The sequence below is a fragment of the Meles meles genome, chromosome 1 (genome assembly GCF_922984935.1).
Source record: "Meles meles chromosome 1, mMelMel3.1 paternal haplotype, whole genome shotgun sequence".
In the NCBI taxonomy this organism is placed as follows: domain Eukaryota; kingdom Metazoa; phylum Chordata; class Mammalia; order Carnivora; family Mustelidae; genus Meles; species Meles meles.
In genome coordinates this window covers 42,541,278-42,560,113 of record NC_060066.1, presented here as the reverse complement: position 1 = coordinate 42,560,113, position 18,836 = coordinate 42,541,278, and the positions used below count along the sequence as shown (strand labels likewise).

At 37.0% G+C, this 18,836-nt stretch overlaps 1 protein-coding gene across 1 annotated transcript in view; it reads right to left on the bottom strand.

The window, feature by feature from the left end:
- The window catches only part of RAD54B (RAD54 homolog B), a 95,843-nt gene that overhangs the window by 26,608 nt on the left and 50,399 nt on the right, over positions 1–18,836 (bottom strand). Inside the window, exons 4-8 of the mRNA XM_045980365.1 lie at positions 14,303–14,500; positions 12,458–12,739; positions 9,280–9,442; positions 1,971–2,196; positions 1,494–1,701 (exon numbers count right to left, since the gene is read on the bottom strand). Of these exons, the coding sequence (XP_045836321.1) occupies positions 1,494–1,701; positions 1,971–2,196; positions 9,280–9,442; positions 12,458–12,739; positions 14,303–14,500 (1,077 nt within the window). The remainder of the gene's footprint in view (positions 1–1,493; positions 1,702–1,970; positions 2,197–9,279; positions 9,443–12,457; positions 12,740–14,302; positions 14,501–18,836) is intronic.

Genomic DNA, 18,836 nt, shown 5'->3' with positions numbered 1-18,836 from the left:
TCAAGCCCCGCATCAGGCTCTCTGCTCTGTGGGGAGCCTGTTTCCTCCTCTCTCTCTGCCTGCCTCTCTGCCTACTTGTGATCTCTGTCTGTCAAATAAATAAATAAAATCTTTTTAAAAAATGAAAAAAAAAAAGATAGGCAGAATGAGAAAGGCAAGAAAGAAAGAGGGAAAACAAAGGTATAAGGATCCTATGGCTGGCTTCCAGATATTCATCCAACCCCAGCTAACTCATCCAAGTCACTCATGATAGTCCAATCCCAACTGCAAATAACTGATTCAGGAAAGGATTCGTATCTCAGACTGGGTTCTCAGGAGCACAGCCTGAGACAGGGATTCGGCTGTACATTTATGGAGGGAGAGCTCTCAGGAGAAAGAGAATAATGGAATCAGAGAATAGCAGGGGAAGAAACTAAGGGAGGATGGCCTCCTTGAGACTGAGATAAATTACAGCAAGGCTCAGGACATAAACTGTACCATAAAGCTGGTCCTGAAATTACCCTAAGGCAAGGGCTCTGGCATTTTCCACTTACCTCCATATGAGTCAACCATTGACCAAGTTGCAGGGGAGAGTAGAAGCTCTCCTTCAAACAAGGATGATTCTCCAGAAATTGGAAGGACCACACAAGACCGAAGTGAGGTATGGAAGGAAAGCTACACTGAGCTAATCAGGCCTGATTCTAATATAAGCTAAAAAGAAGTGAGTAGAAAAAGATTCTTGGGGCACCCGGGTGGCTCAGTGGGTTAAGCTGCTGCCTTCGGCTCAGGTCATGATCTCAGGGTCCTGGGATCGAGCCCCACATCCGGCTCTCTGCTCAGCAGGGAGCTCTCTGCTCTCTCTGCCTGCCTCTCTGCCTACTTGTGATCTCTCTCTCTGTCAAATAAATAAATAAAATCTTTAAAAAAAAAAAAAGAAAAAGATTCTTGTAGTTACATATGGGCCATCCCACCTTTCCAGACAGCCTGGGCCATCAAGTTTGGTCAGCAATAAATTTCGTGCATGCAGCATACACATATAAAAACAAGAGATACTTATATTAAGCATTTACCATGTGTCAGGTAATCTTCCAAGAACTTTATGTGAATTAACTCCTTTGACCTTCACAATAACTGTTAATAACCCAATAATAATATAGTATTATAATCCTTATTTCACAGATAAGGAAACTGAGGCACAGAGAAGTTAAATAACTTTCCCAAAGTTGTATAGCTATAAATATCATCCTTAGGAACCAAGCAGAGGCAGTCTGGACCCATCTCGTACATTCTTTACCATGATACCATTGTATTTATTTTTCAAAGCCTCCAAAATCTAGGATGCAGAAAATTACATGGGGATTTGAAAATTCAGAATCCTACCAAGGCTCAATAACCATAGGTTTATTAATATGCACCCCATCCAGCACCACCAATTCTTTGTATGCCAAGCATATTACAAATCTTGTATAAGTAGGCAAAAATTCTATCATATCATCCCCAGAGTAAATACTAACCAGTTAGAATTATTCTTTTCTCACAGGAGAGGCTAATGAGGGCCGTAGTTGTCTTAATGGCACTGTTCTTCAAACGATGGCCCTCATCACAGATTAGAAGATCAAATTTTACACTCTTAATTTGATCCAAAGAACGAAGTAACATTTCATAACTGATGATAAGAACAGAATAAAATGGAGATTTAGTGAATTCTTCTACTTTGTGGTCCTAAAAAAAAAAAAAAAAAAAAGACAATATTTAACAAATTATGGGCTAAAACTATAAAATCAAATTCAAGCAGCATATTCCTGACAGACATTAATTAGAATACGTTAACTCAAAGCCAAATTGTAAGCCAAGATGCTGTTTTTCTGCAAAGGTTGGGGAGTTACATGCATTTGAAAAACTACCCTACAGACAGTGAAAACTGCAGTGTTGATTTGAAAAGCATAGAGAATTAGAAAATGACCAAGGCTGAACTGTGGTAAGTCTCTTACCTGATCAACAGGAAATATTTTGATTCTTTCACTTCCTAGCCATTTTTGAAATTCCTTCTTCCAATTATTCACCAAGCTTCCAGGTGTAACAATAAGTGTCTTCTTTATTACCGGCTTGCCTCCATAGGGTCCCTGACACTGTAGAGTCCAGATGAGTGAAATACATTGCAATGTTTTCCCTAAACCCATTTCATCAGCAAGAATAGCTCCACATCTGCCATTCACTCTGTTAGAAATAATTATACTTCTTTTAGTCACAATAGGAAAATATTTTATGCCCCTAATATCATAGTTTATTAGTCAAGAACCAAAAGCTGGTATTTTGTAATTAGGACAAACTCTACCCCGTGCCAAATCCTTTTTCCAGTTTCATGCAGCTGATTTACAACATATCTCTCTTTTGAATCTTTGATAATTATATTCATTATATATTTACTGTCAACTAAATTACTAAAATAAATCTGAAATTCGACAGTTGAATCCAAATCATGTTACTATCATATGCATATATTTAGAGACTAGAAATATATCCCAATTTTATACCTACATTAGAATAATTTAACTATAACTGTGCTTCTCATCACTAATAGTTGAGCAATTTTTATCAGGTTCAGCATTAGACATCAAAACACTAAACTACATTGCAATCTTAACCAGAAAGATCTCTTGAGCTGTATTTACGACTATCTGGTAGTAAATGAAGTCCTCAATCATAGAGCTCCCTGCACTGTAAGGAAAAAAAAACCTATATATTGATCTAATACATGTAACTGGGTAGTAGTCTTATGTTACAAACGTACTCAGTTAATGCAATTTAAAATTAAATATTATAAGGAATGTTATTTATAAGTGGCATGTTTATATCACTTCATAGCTTTTGAAGTTTTGATATATATTTATATTTTTTTATTTTTTAAGATTTTATTTATTTATTTGAAAAAGAGAGAGAGAGCATGCATGGGGCAGAGGAGAGGGAAAAGCAGACTCCCCACCGAGCAGAGAACCTGATGCAGGCGTCAATCCCTCAACCCTGGGACCATGACCCAACCCAGAGGCAAACACTTAACCAACAGCCACCTAGTCATCTATTTATATATACTTTAAGTTATATAGTCCAAAGGAACTAAGTATAGTACCAAAAATAAGTACGTGTTCTTTCTCTAACTTATTTCACTTAGCATAACATTCTAAATCCATCCATGTCATAGCAAATGACAAGATTTCATTCTTTTTTTATGGTAATGTATTCCATTGTGTATAAACATTATATCTTCTTTATCCATTCATCAATCAATAGACACTTGGGCTGTTTCCATAATTTCGCTATTGTAGATAATGCTGCTATAAACTTTGAGGTGTGTGTATCCCTCTGAATTAGTATTTTTGTATTCTTTATGTAAATATCCCTTTGAATTAGTATTTGTTATTTTTTAGGCAAATATTTGCTTCATCATAAGGTAGTTCTATTTTTAACTTTTTGAGGAACCTCCATACTGTTTTCCAGAGTGGCTGCACCAGTTTGCATTTCCACCAACAATGTAAGAGTGTTCCTATTTCTCCATAACCTCGCCAACACCTGTTGTTTCTTGTGTTACTGATTTTAGCCATTCTGATAGGTGTTGAGGTGGTTATCTCGTTATAGTTTTGATTTGTATTTCCCAAATGATGAGTTATGTTGATTCCACTCATATGTGGAATTTAAGAAACAAAACAAACAAGCATAGGGGGGAAGAAAAGAGAGGCAAACCAAAAAACAGACTCAACTATAGAGAACAAACTGATGGTGACCAGACCTGAGGTGGGTGGGGGAATGGGTGAAATAGGTGATGGGCATTAAGGAGGGTACTTGTGATGAGCACCAGGCATTATATAGAACTGTTGAATGAGGGGCGCCTGGGTGGCTCAGTGGGTGAAAGCCTCTGCCTTCGGCTCAGGTCATGATCCCACGGTTCTGGGATCGAGCCCCGCATCAGGCTCTCTGCTCTGCGGGGAGCCTGCTTCCCTCTCTCTCTCTCGCTCTACTGCCTCTCTGCCTACTTGTGATCTCTATCTGTTAAATAAATAAATAAATAAATAAAATCTTTAAAAAAAAAAAGTGTTGAATGACAGGGGCAGCTGGTTGGCTCAGTGGGTTAAGCCTCTGCCTCCAACTCAGGTCATGATCTCAGGGTCCTGGGATTGAGCCCCACATCCGGCTCTCTGCTCAGCAGGGAGCCTGCTTCCCCCTCTCCCTCTGCCTACTTGTGATCTCTCTGAGTCAAATAAATAAAATCTTTTAAAAAAATAAAAAATAAATTTTAAAAAAAGTAGTGTTGGGGGCACCTGGGTGGCTCAGTGGGTTAAGCCACTGCCTTCGGCTCAGGTCATGATCTCAGGGTCCTGGGATCGAGTCCCACATCGGGCTCTCTGCTCAGCAGCGAGCCTGCTTCCCTCTCTCTCTCTCTGCCTGCCTCTCTGTCTACTTGTGATCTCTCTCTGTCAAATAAATAAATAAAATCTTTTAAAAAAAAAAAAAAGTAGTGTTGAATGATGAAGGGTGCTTGGGCGGCTGTCATTAGGCATCTGCCTTCAGTTCAGGTCAGGATCCCAGGGTCCTGGGATTGACCCCCTCATCGGGCTCCCTGCTCAGCAGGAAGCCTGCTTCTCCCTCCCACTCCCCCTGCTTATATTCCTTCTCTCGCTGTCTCTCTCTGTCAAAAATACAAAATCTTTAAAAAAAACAAAAAGTAATGTTGAATGACTCCATTGTAAACCTGAAACTTACTTAATATTACACTATATATTGGGGCACCTGGGTGGCTCAGTGGGTTAAGCCTCTGCCTTCGGCTCAGGTCATGATCTCAGGGTTCTGGGATCGAGCTCCACATCGGGCTCTCTGCTCAGTGAGGAGCCTGCTTCTCTCTCTCTCTCTGTCAGCCTTTCTGCCTACCTGTGATCTCTAGCAAATAAATAAATAAAATCTTTTAAAAAAATATTACACTATATATTAACTGGAATTTAAATTAAAATAAGTATAGTTTTGGGGCACCTGGGTGGCTCAGTGGGTTAAAGCCTCTGCCTTGGGCTCAGGTCATGATCCCAGACTCCTGGGATCGAGCCCCACGTCCGGCTCTCTGCTCCGCAGGGAGCCTGCTTCCTCCTCTCTCTCTGCCTGCCTCTCTGCCTAGTTGTGATTTCTCTCTGTCAAATAAATAAAATATTTAAAAAATAAATAAAATTTAAAAAAATAAAATAAGTATAGTTTTATTATAGTTTAACCCATTTTCTTATTAGTAAAAATAATAACCAAAATCAACAATGCTTTCCATTTCAAAGTACAGAAAAAAAATCACAAACATGAACTATAGCCATTATTATCATTTTTTTTCCATTTTATTTATTTTTTCAGCGTAACAGTAGTCATTCTTTTTGCACAACACCCAGTGCTCCATGCAAAACGTGCCCTCCCCATTACCCACCACCTGTTCCCCCAACCTTCCACCCCTGACCCTTCAAAACCCTCAGGTTGCCCCAACCTCCCACCCCTGACCCTTCAAAACCCTCAGGTTGGAGAAGAATAAATATTATCATTTTTTAAAATGATTTTATATATTTGCCAGTGAGAGAGAGAGAGAGCTCAAGTAGGGGAAGCAACAGGCAAAGGGAGAAGCAGGCTCCCCACTGAGCAAGGAGCCTGACACAGGGCTCAATCCCAGGACACTAGGATCAGACTTGAGCCTAAGATAGACACGTAACTGACTGAGCCAGCCAGATGCCTCTATTATCATTTTTTTAAGATTTTATTTTTTTAAGTAATCTCTACATCCAACATTGGGGCTCAAACTCACAACTGTGAGATCAAGATGCATGCTCTACCAACTAAGCCAGCCAGTCAGGCACTCCATTATTATTATTTTATATCAACAATGTGACAATGCAAGACCAAATGCCAACTGAGATGTAGTGAGTAGCAGAGAGAAAATAGTGATCCATCCTTCGACAGTGGAAGGAAGAAAGCAGGAAGGCTTCATTGAAGATGGACCTTTTCAAAGGTGAATAGGAGTTCATTACATGAATCAAGTAGTTCAACATAGTTGGAGCTTGAACTGAATTCCAAGCAAGGAAACACAAAGGCTATGAACCTGGCAAGATAGGAAGAGACTAAAGATGGCAGGCATACTTATTCCTGAAAGTTCAGACTGCATCTTGCAGGTGTCTCCCAAACATCAGTCTCCCAAACACCACTAATTTTGCTATATGTGATACCATATGTGTTATTATTTATTTTTAAGTCAACTTCCTTTTTTATTTAGATTTATTTTAAAATTCCAAGCATAATAAATCCATGAAACCAAAGACTTAATATGCTATTGTTTCCTAATAATTCACTAATTAAATATATTACTATCGGAATTTAAAAACAAGGTATGGGGCTCCTGACTGGTTTGGTGGGTGGAGTGTGCAACTCTTTATCGCAGGGTTGTGAGTTCGAGTCCCACATTAGGTATAGAGATGACAAAGCCACCTGGGTGGCTCAGTCAGGTTAAGCATCCAGCTCTTGGTTTTGGTTCAAGTCATGATCTTGGGGTCATGAGATGGAGCCCCACATCTGGCTCCAGGCTCAGCAGAGCCCTCTCTCTCTGCCCCTCTCCCTACACACACTTTCACTCTCTCTCTCTTTCTCTTGACTAATAAATAAATCTTTAAAAAAAAAAAAAAGATTGCTTAAAAATAAAATCCTTCAATTTTTTTAAATAAAACAAAATAAAATAAAAAGTAAGACTTGTCCATGTCCACCTAAAATGATCTCACATCCCACCAGTGAAGTGCATATTATAGATCAGGAAACACTGCTAAGTTCTGAGAGTCTGAAACATTTTAAGCAAGGGAATGCCATGTTCAGAACTGCTTTTCAGAAAAATCAAGCTGGTAGCAATAAGTAGAATGAATGTGAGGAACATCAGAACCAGACACATAAGTACTACTGCGAAAATCCAGACAAAATAAAATTGTATGACATCAGGTACCAGCACTCCTGCAGTGGGGTGCCAGAAAAGATCTGGAATCAGAGATCTTTAAGAGTTCAAAATAATTAAAAGTTCAGGTTTGATTACATTGAAAAGTAAAAGAGAAGAAATTAAAGATCCCCTCCCAGCCAAATGAGACAAAATTTCCAAAAAGAAAAGTATATTTTGAGAAAGAACATGAGTCTACAAAGTTTCTGGGATTTAGTACTCCCTTAACCTGTCACCAAAGGGTTCTTAAGAGTTTGGGGAGGGGGCGCCTGAGTGGCTCAGTCGTTAAGCATCTGCCTTTGGCTCAGGTCAGGATCCCAGGGTCCTGGGATTGAGCTCCACATCAGGCTCCCTGCCCAGCAGGAGCCTGCTTCTCCCTCTCCCATTCCCTCTGCTTGTGTTCCCTCTCTTGTTGTGTCTCTCTCTGTCAAATAAATAAAATCTTTAAAAAAATAAAAAGAGTTTGGGGGAATTTATAATCTCAATTCCCTATTAAATGATCAATTTAAAAATCAAGGTCTATGCATTAAAAGCAAAAGAAAAAGAACTAGAAGGAAATATAACAAGATGTTAGCAGGTTCCTTTGATTTCTTTTTTACTTCCTTTGTCTGGCTTTTTCGTGTCTGTGTATATCCTCTAAAGTATCTTTAAAAGAGGATACCACTGGGGTGCCTGGATGGCTCAGTGGGTTAAGCCTCTGCCTTCGGCTCAGGTCGTGATCCCAGGGTCCTGGGATCGAGTCCCACATTGGGCTCTCTGCTCAGCAGGGAACCTGCTTCCCCCTCTCTCTCTGCCTGCTGCTCTGCCTACTTGTGATCTCTGTCTGTCAAATAAACAAATAAGATCTTTTTAAAAAATAAATGAATGAATGAGTGAATGAATAAATAAATAAATGGAAGTGGGGGAGGGGCACCTGGGTGGCTCAGTTAAATGTCTGCCTTTGGCTCAGGTCATGATCCCAGAGTCCTGGAATTGAGCCCCACGTCAGGCTCCCAGAGCCTGCTTCTCTCCCACTTATGCGCTTGCTCTCTCTGTGTCAAATAAATAAATAAAATCTGAAAAAAAAAATTCAAAAAAGGGAGTGGGGGACATGACATCAGGTACCAGCACTCCTGCAGTGGGGTGCCAGAAAAGATCTGGAATCAGAGATCTTTAAGAGTTCAAAATAATTAAAAGTTCAGGTTTGATTACATTGAAAAGTAAAAGAAAAGAAATTAAAGATTTCTTCTTTTTTTAAGTAGAAGTGAGACTAGAAGAAAATGTTTTTTCCATAAGCAGAATTAAAAGCTACTTCCTTTTTGCCCCCATAACCCTTTCGCATACTAGTAAGCTCTTATTGTACCACATTCAGGTTGATTATATTTACCTATTTCCTCAAATATTTAAAAACTACTTAAGGATAGGGACCATGGTCCTGACTCCTATATGCTCAGCTCCTAGCAGGATGTCTGGCACAAGGCCTCCTCAAGCATCACTTTTAGAATAAATGCACACTGGCTGGGTTATGGACATTGGGGAGGGTATGTGCTATGATGAGTGCTGTGAAATGTGTGAGCCTGATGATTCACAGACATGCACCCCTGGGGCAAATAATATACTCTATGTTAATTTTTTTAAAAAAGAATAAATGCACACATTAAGTATTATTCATGATGTACTGAGACTCATTATATCGGGCTTTTTCTAGAAAACCTTTTTTTTTTTAAGTTTTTATTTACTTGACAGAGAGAATGAGAGACAGAGAGAGAGGGGCATGGGTGGGGGTGGTCAAAGGGAGAAGCACACTCCCTGCTGAGCAAGGAGCCCGATGCAAGACTGGATCCCAGGATCATGACCTGAGCCAAAGGCAGATGCTTAACAGACTGAGCCACCCAGGCATCCGTAGAAAACCATTATGTTACAGGCTAAATCAAAACTCAGATCAGGGGCGCCTGGGTGGCTCAGTGGGTTAAAGCCTCTGCCTTCAGCTCAGGTCATGATCCCAGGGTCAGGGTCCTACGATCGAGCCCTGCATCGGGCTCTCTGCTCAGCGGGGAGCCTGCTTCCCTTTCTCTCTGCTGCTTCTCTGCCTACTTGTGATCTCTGTCTGTCAAATAAATAAAATATTTAAAAAAAAAAAACAAACCTCAGATCAGACTAAGGGTACCTGCCTTGTTGGTTCAGTCAGTATAGCATGTGACTCTTGATCTCAGGGTTATGAGTTCAAGCCCCATGTTGGGTGGAGAGATTACTTTAAAAAAATAATAAAATCTTTAAACAAACAAAAAAAAAGCAAAAAACTCAGATTAGACTAAACAGATCATTTATTTTCCTACCTCATTCCCATTACACATTCATAAAGGAATATGATTCCTTCTTTCTGATGTGGTCGAAGATGATATACAAGGTGAGGATCTGTCACCACATCCACAATAGGAAAACAATTCTTATTGAATGTCCACTGGCAATTATTGTCAGGTCGTGACATTACAAGAGAATCTTAAGAAAAAGATGAAAGTTTACCTATTAATGTATGGCAGTTTCACTTTGTCAGCAACTACATTAACTTGCTTTAATTACTCATAGCCTATAACTATTTGCTATCATTTGTGGCAAAAAAAAAAAAAAAAAAAAAAGCTGGACATTTAGTAACACTGAGACTAGGCAAGAAAAAAAATAATCTCATGTCTTATTGATGTAAGATTTCACGCAGAGAATTTCAAAGAGCTTTCTAAACTTTATACGCCTCAAAGTACTTCAAAACCAATGAAATTCACTATTGTTTAGTAAAGAATTCAGTAAGCCACAACATTTAATAGTTCAGTATTCAGAGCAAAGAGAACTATCTCCAAGTGAAACTACAGGTTGGAATTTTGCCAAGTTGCGCTGCTAATGCTCACAGCTTCTTATTTTAGAAAGGTACCCCAAATTTAACATAAGGCTCCCATTATCTTCATTTCTGTTCACACAAACAATGACTATTACTTCTATTAATCAGAAGAATTAAGAAAGGATGACAAATTTTCCATTGACTTTGCCATAATTATTTGCTTTAATTACTATGTTCATGAATATCAAACTCATGAATCTTTGCAAAGCAGCAAAAAAAAAGTAACTGTAGAATAATAAGTTAATTCAGTAGAAATATACTAATACAATTTAAAGGATTTGTTAAAATAGCACCAAAAAATACAAATTCAAATATAACCGGAAAGTTCTCAATAAATCTAAAGTTAGATAATAAACTGATCAAAATTATTTGGGGGATATATTTATATGTCTACATAATAGCTAAAACTATGAAATTTTGAAATAGATTTTCAAAATCTATAGATTTCAAAATATATGATTATATATATATTATATCATATATGATATGAAATAGATTTCAAAAATATGAAATTTTGAAATAGATTTTCAAAATAAAACAAAAAGGAAAAAGAAAAGGACAGAAATGAGAAGGGAAGATAAAGAAAATAGGTTCCGGGAAACTAAATAAATACCCACCAATGCAGAAATACACAGTCACAGGAATAAGAGTTTGGTCACGTTTAACCATTACGAGTCACCTAGAGGAAAGTTTTCTGTGAATCTAGGGTTTCTGAGCTCCTAAAAGGAACTCCTATTTTTGAGGTCAATTCCTGGCAGGTAGAGGATTAGGGAGAGTGAAAATGGAAAATTCGGCCCTTGCCATTCCTCTGTATTCTAGTAGCAAAGCAAGAGTATATTCCTTGTTGGTTCCTAACCAAGAAACGGGCCCATTTTTTTTCTCTTTTGAAAAACACAAAGGGGAAAAAGAGAAGACAGAGGTGAGGATAATTCACTACTGAAATAAGGACTATAGAATCTAAGCCAACTAACAAAGCAACCATCTTCAAAAAAGGTAAAACTTAAAACCACCACAATAATGGGACACCAGTCCAAATTTTAAGATGCTTCTCTCTAACTTCGCAATAAGGAAGCATCACTTAGTGATTTCAAAATCTTTCACGTTTTCATTTTAAGCCTAAAACCTAATTCTACCCTTGGCAAGATAAATAAATGAGAATCATCAACTACTTATTAGCATTTACACAAAGGATTCTTATTATATTACACAAACACACACACATCCACGTATATATAATCACTATAAAACTTCATTCAGTCAACAAGTATTTATTATACACAGCATATAGCAGCCCTCTGTGTCTCTATGGTAGTAATTAGAACCCACATTTTAGACTTGAGAAGACAAAGCCAAGAGAGAAGTAAGTGACTACCCCAAGAAGTAAAGAACCAGTTAGGTCAGTGGCAAAATCAGGACTCTAAGTCAGATCTTTGAATAAGCACATCATTCTTTTGGTTCCCCACATCCCTGTATTATGTAACAGGAAGGCAAAGAGAAAGGAGAATAAAGGAGAAGGAAGCCTCTTAAAAGAGATGGCAGGACAGAAAAAAATATGTGGATTAAAAGAAAAATCAAAAGCAGAAGCTTTCTGTTCTCTGCTTTCTATCTTTCTATCTTTCTCTTTCAATTAAGTCTCTGATAAGCTCACACAGAGCTAGGAACTTTTAATTTGGGGTTTTTAATCCCAAATTTATCACTAATTATTTGAATATCAACAATTTCAGTTCATCTTTCTGGCCTCAGTTTTCTTCAAAGAGACTGAACTAAATGATCTCAAAGACTCCTTTATTTCAAAAATTCTATCTCCATAATACTTACAAAAAATACTTAATTATGTTGCTTTATGTACTTTTAATTTTACTGCTAATATGAAAGCAGCCTACTCTGTACCCGGACTGCAATAACCACTGCCCTATAATTCCAATTTACTTGTCTGTCTCCTATTAAATGAGAAGATCTTTGATAACAATTTACCTCTGGGGCCAATGCAAAAAAAGGCACTGAAGAAATCCCTGTTGGGTAAACAATCAGAAAACAAACAAAAAACAGGAGAGGTTTTATTTTTTAATGTGATTCTTAAATTAGATTCATTAATGTGAAAATTAATTTATTAAATTGAATTCTCATGAATAAAATTTAAATTCTTCACCCAAGATCCCACCATTCAACATTTTAATACACCAATGCATGCGATCAAGGCATACAGTCATCAAAAGAAAGTATAAACATAATCCTGACTCATGATTTGACTAATATTTCTTTTTGCTGAAGATGTCAGATATTACTCAAAATCATATATATATATATGTATATGTGTATGTATGTATACATCTCCAATTTGTATATTTTTCCATATGTATGTGTGTATACATCTCCAATTTGTATATTTTTCCTTCGACACAAATATGACATTTTCATTACTGTATTCTTAGAATTATACATTTATTTATAAATGATTCCCAAACTATATTATACAACTTCAGCATTATTCCTTGAGTTATATACCTGAAGAATAATACATACTTTCATCTGAAAACTTTAAACAAAACTTAAACTTTAAATTCACATGCCAAATACTTTTTGACAGTAAAAACAGAATATTTAAATTATTTTTTACATCTTACTTGGAGCATGTGGGTCATGGCGTGGTCTGCAATCTTGGAAGCCATTCAGTCTATTTTCCTTTGAACTTGATTTACAAACACTTTTAAAGGGGTTAGAGAAACACTTCTTGGCAGCTTGAGAAGAACTTGAAATAGCAGGGCTTCCTCCTCCAAGCTGAAAACATCTGCCACTATTGAAATCATCCGGAGAGATTATACCCATGACTTCTACTTCTTTTCCACCAATCATCAGTCTGTGGCCCTCTTCAATCTTTTCAAGCTCTTTGAATCTATATGCAACGCCTTTAAATTGAGAAGGGAGAATGTGAATTTAATTTACTGATACCCTAAGATGACTTAATTAGTGATACCATAGTCACCTTCCCATAACTATACAGAATGAAAACTGTGTGTTGAATGCAAATAGCCTTGTATAACCCATTAGCCAGAATGAAAACATAATTTATCATTTTGTCTTTAAAAAGAAAAAACACTAAAAATCAGAAGGAATTATACTAAACAATAACACTAAAAATTAGCCAAGCTTTAGAGAAAGCAAGGCCTTCTTTAATTATTGAAAACATAGCTTGGGGTGCTTGTTGGCTCAGTCTGTAGAGCATATGACTTTTTTTTTTTTTTCTTTTTGAGAGAGAGAGGTGCAGCGGGGGAGAGGGAGAGAATCTTAAGCAAGCTTTCCCAGCAAGGAGCCCAATGCTGCGCTCAGTCCCATGACCCTGAAATCACGGTATCAGCCAAATCCAAGGGTCAGAGACTTAACTGAATGAGCCAGCTAGGCACCCCTCAATATTTTTATAATAAAAAAATTCTGCTGCAGATAATTCAGTTCAGCCTCAACTTGTCACTCTTGTTACTCACTGACCTTCACATAATATAAAAATTCCTGAAACACTGAACCAGTAGTTATAATTCTCCCCTGCTTTTGTGCCTTTGTATATATTATTCCCTCTTTTGTATGCCCCTTTCTCATATCCTACAAAACTATTTATCCTTCAAACACTTCCTTAAACAATTTTTATGAAGCTTTCCCCAGCCTCCTAGGCAGACCTAAATGGTCCTTCTACCTCCTACTGCATGGAGTACAAATTCTCAGTGAAATAATTATTATACTGCCTCTAATTATCAATTACATTGCCCTATCCCCACTAAACTATAAATTATATCCATTTATATGCTATAAACTCCTAGCATAGTGCTTGCCACTTAACAGTTATATACTATAAAGTATGATATTATTAAATGAATGAATGAACATATAGGATGAATTTTACAGTAATGGGCCATATTCAAAACTGAACAATAAGAGATGATGATAAAAAACATGGTTGGTGTTAAGCATTCTGAATTTGTGAGCTAACTTAAATCAATTCAAATCATCCTGGCAAAATTTTATAATAGAAATAATGACAACCTCCAATTTAGATGTATTAATTTAGATCATGCCTAGCCATGTTTTTTTCCGTTATTTTTTCCAAAATTTTATTGGGTATCATTGAAATGAGATAACATTCCACTCCTGATATCAACATCTTTCTAACTTTAATCATTTAGCATTTGGGGGGTGAGGAGTACACTAAGACAAACAGCTTAATCTCAGAAAAATACCAAAATAACCATATATAACTATTTCATTTTAGAGAAAAATGAATCCAGGGATGGGATTTGCTTTAGAGTTAGTGTTCATAAGACTCTTAGACTAAATATTATGAGATAATTTAGACATGCAAGTCAATTAAAGAGCATCTTAATCTAACTAACACTTTATAAAATGCAATCATTTTAATTACGTAACCTCAGATATATACTAGTTGTAGGCCAAATCATAAACATCAGGTAATATCACAATACCTCTTCCAATGTCTTTGCCTTCCAAATCCTTTAATGTAAATGACTTTCCTTTTACAATGAGAACAGCATCACCTTCCCACTTTTTGTGTTTTTTCTTTGAAGCCTTACACCAAACAACACTGAAATATTTAACTAGGCTATCAGGTCCTTCCTCTTCTTGTCTCTTAAACACTGTTATTTCTTTAGGGGCTGAGTGAACTACAATTAAAAAATAAAATAAAATAAAATAAAAACCACATTATTAGAAAGAGTCAACTTTAAGTAGTAAGGTCATTTGAACAAAAATAAAAGCACAAGAAAATTAGATCGTACTAAAAATTATGAAAGAATATTTGATCATATTCCTGTTAGTATTTTATAAATTAAGAAATTTAAATGTCAGGTCTAGCATTACCATGAAAACAATGAATATAAACTTATCATCTCAAAGTCATATAAACTCAGTTTAAGTAGAATAACATAATTACCATAAACATTTTAAAACTCTAGAAACCAGAGATAAATTTTCAACATCCATGGAAAAAATATCTACTTCAAATTCTGAATTTTGGTCTTTTCCCAGGCTAGCAGTACATGGTCTAATCCTCTCTTGTGAAGCTGGAAAGCAGCAGCTAGCCACAACTCCCTGTCTACCATGAAATCATGAGGCTGAACAACTGATACATTCACAACCATTCTGTTTTTCACTGTCACTATTCAATAAACTACATGAGATGGTTAATACTTTATTGCAAAATAGGGTTGTTAGATGATTTTGCCCAATTGTAGGCTAATGTAAATGTTCTGAGGATACTGAATGTCGGTTGAGCTAAGCTATAATGTTCAGTAAGCTAGATGTATAAATGTATTTTTTTAAAGATTTTATTTATTTGTCATAGAGAGAGCACAAGCAGGCAGAGTGGCAGGCAGAGGCAGAGAGAGAAGCAGGCTCCCTGCTGGACAAGGAGCCCGATGAAGGACTCGATCCCACGAGCCCGGGATCATGACCTGAGCCAAAGGCAGCAGCTTAACTGACTGAGCCACCCAGGCGTCCCTATAAATGCATTTTTGACCTACGATATTTTCAACTTATGATGGCTTTATTGGGACATAACCCCATAAGTCAAGGAAGATCTGTACTTCAATCTGGCTTCCAGTCCAGTCCTCCCTCAAAACCACCCTTGTTAAAGGTCATTAAGGAATTCCTTGCCAATATTTATTGGTATTTTTGTCTTGTCAGAGTTCTCAAAAGTATTAGACAATGTTGACCACTTCCTCCTTGAAATACTGGACCCATTTTTACAGCTTTCCTAACACATTTCAATTTTTCCTTTTACTTCTGTTGTTGCTTCTTCTAAAACATCTTTGCCACCTCATCAGACCTGAGTTTTAGACCCTCTTCTCATAGTGCCTTTCTCCTTAAATTAGTTGATCTACTCACATGGATTTAATACCATCCTTGCATAAAGCTGTATTTTTTTTTCTCTAGCCCAGATCATGACTCCAGATCTGTGTATCTGTACATAATTGCCTCTCAGACCTGTCTACATGAATGTCTCATAAACATCTCAATTCATCATCCCCACTTGTCTTCTCTCCAAAAATTGCTCCTCCTTCAGTTTTCTCACTTCTCAGAGTACCATCACCCTCATTCATGCCAAAAAATTGGAAATTATGCTTGACATCCTTTACTCTCAGTTCCACAGGCAATCAACCACAGATTCAGGTGATTCTAGTCCCACAGGGCTCCCAAAGCTGTACTGTTTGCCTTCTCCATACCCTCCCCTCTTCCTCAAATCACCATCTCTGATCTGAGCTACTGTACTACTGTAGGATCTTCCCAAGAGACCTACTGAAATCTTCTCTTGCCACCTCTAAAACCATTTTCCATATTCACTATATTTTTCCATTTTTAATGTAAATCTGATTATGTATCCTTCTTAAAAATCCGTAAGTCATAATGGGCTTCAAGAAAACATACTACTTCTAGCCAAAAGGCCAACTACCTCTTCCTCCAAAATGCTATTCTAAATTACCTTCTGTTCATACTGCCATACAATTTAAATTTCCCTTACTGCCCAGCTAGATCTTTCTTTATTATTTCAGCATTATCTCAACAGTTAATTGTGTGACAAATTATTTAATATTAGCCTTCCCAACTAAACTGGTCATGGTTTGATCTTGCTCATCACCATATGCCCAGAACAATAGGTAATTTTCAAAACTGCCATTTTGATTCAAAAAACATTTGACTTTATGCTTATAAAAATATTAAAACAGAATCATCTTAAAATTAATTTTCATGAGAAACTAGCTTTAGAAATTGACTTTGAATTCATCTCCACTGTTGTCCATTTTTAGTTTCATTTTTATGAACTGTTACTTGCAGGATTATCTTCCATGTAAACTTTTTTTTTTAAATTTATTATTTATTTGACAGGCAGAGATCACAAGTAGGCAGAGAGAGAGAGAGAGGTGGAAGCAGGCTCCCCGCTGAGCAGAGAGCCTGATGCGGGGCTCGATCCCAGGACCCTGAGATCATGACCTGAGCCGAAGGCAGAGGCTTTAACCCACTGAGCCACCCAGGTGCACCCCATGTAAACTTTTTAACAAAGATTTGATTCCTCAGTCACTTTTTTATGAATATTTTACTGACTATAGCTTTTTTGCAAACATGAGTTTTTAAAACCATAATTTCTACCAAATGCAGTTTTGCTAAGTCAAATTTTGAATACATAAATATTAACAAAATTGTATTACTCCATCAGTTTCTAGTCAAGAAAATTTATCCGTTTTTAGATAACTGGTAGTTGTCCTTTGTTGATTACTTTTCTTTACCAGCTTTGAGTTTCCCAGATAAAGTCTTACAGGTTTGTAGGATTAACAAAAAAGATAGGATGCTCAATCAGTTTTTGAACTCTAAAAAATTTTGTGGTGCACAATTTTAGCCAACTTTAGTTTCATCTTTGCACTATTTCTACCAGTAGTAGTCAATGTGCATTGAATGACTGATAATACCATTTTGTATTTTAAAAAAATTATTCCTTTCTTTTATTACGTTATCCAAGAAAACAATGTGATTGCTCAGGATTGCTGTAAAACAAGAGTAAAAAGTATGTCTTCATCAAAATGGCTGGAAAAACATCCAGTCAAATACCCTGTTACATTCCCAGAGCCGAAAAAGTTGACTTGTTATGTCCAGGACCCTCCTCGTGCCAAGAAAAAATAAACAGAACAAAAGACAATAAACTGAGAATTCAGAAATTACTTATAATCAACTTTGAAATACTACAGATTCTCAGATATACACTTTCTTCTGTAGAACAGTAGGAGGAGGAGAAGAGCATGAACTAATCTGCCTGGGTTTGAATCTTGAGTTTTCCCACTTAGAAGCTAAGTGACCGTGGACAAGTTACTTACCACTCTATGCCAGTTTATGAATCTGTAAATGAATGTAATACCAATACCTACCTCACAGATTTGTTGTAGGCATTAGATTAGCTATTATATGTAAAATCCTTAGAACAGTACTTGACATAAATACTCCCTGAATGTTAACTGCCATCATCATCATCTGGTCTTGGTTCCTTTCCCATTTAGTCCCATTTTAAATGTATGCCATTAAGGCAGGGAAGAGAGAAAATTTAAAAAGTAGAATAAAGATATTGGAAACTGAACACATAAGGAACAAAACCCTCCCTCATCTAGACTACTTATAATACATAAAATATTGATTAATTCGCTACATTCTAGACTAATCACCCCTAACAATTCCACTCCGACTGTAATTTTTATTTCTAAACTTGGTTCTGATCTACTTTACCCTTGACCCTGTAAGGTACTTCACAAATCAATACCAAAAAAGCAGTCTGTATAAATAAGAGACTTGAATGCCTATTAGCAAGATTCATAAGTAAGAATGTTCAAAATCATGCTTTGATAAAAGAGGAAGTGGGAGATACTGCCATTTTAATACTGATAGCAGATACGATCATCTTAATGATTCCTAAGCATAGTTACTCTACAGTTGGATGGCTTCATTATACATTCCATATATCCAAGTCTTTAAGTATTTTCTTATCTTGGGGCACCTGGGTGGCTCAGTGGGTTAATTGTCTGCCTTCGGCTCAGGTCCTGGTCCCAGAGTCCAAGGATCAAGCCCCAAATCAGGCTCCCTGCTCAGCAGGAAGTCTGCTTCTCCCTCTCCATCTGCCTGCTGCTCTGCTTACTTGTGCACTCTCTCTGACTCAATCAAATAAACAGATAAAATCTTTAAATGTTTTTCTTTCAAAAATTCCAAATATATTATTTTCAATAGAACAAATAGACTTTAAAATGTCTCATCTAGGGGCGCCTGGGTGGCTCAGTGGGTTAAGGTCTCTGCCTTCTGCTCAGGTCATGATTCCAGGGTCCTGGAATCGAGCCCCGCATCAGGCTCTCTGCTCAGCCGGAAGCCTGGTTCCCTTTCTCTTTTGCCTGCCTCTCTGCCTACTTGTGATCTCTGTCAAATAAATAAATCTTAAAAAAAAAAAAGTTCATCTAATCAAATTCAACA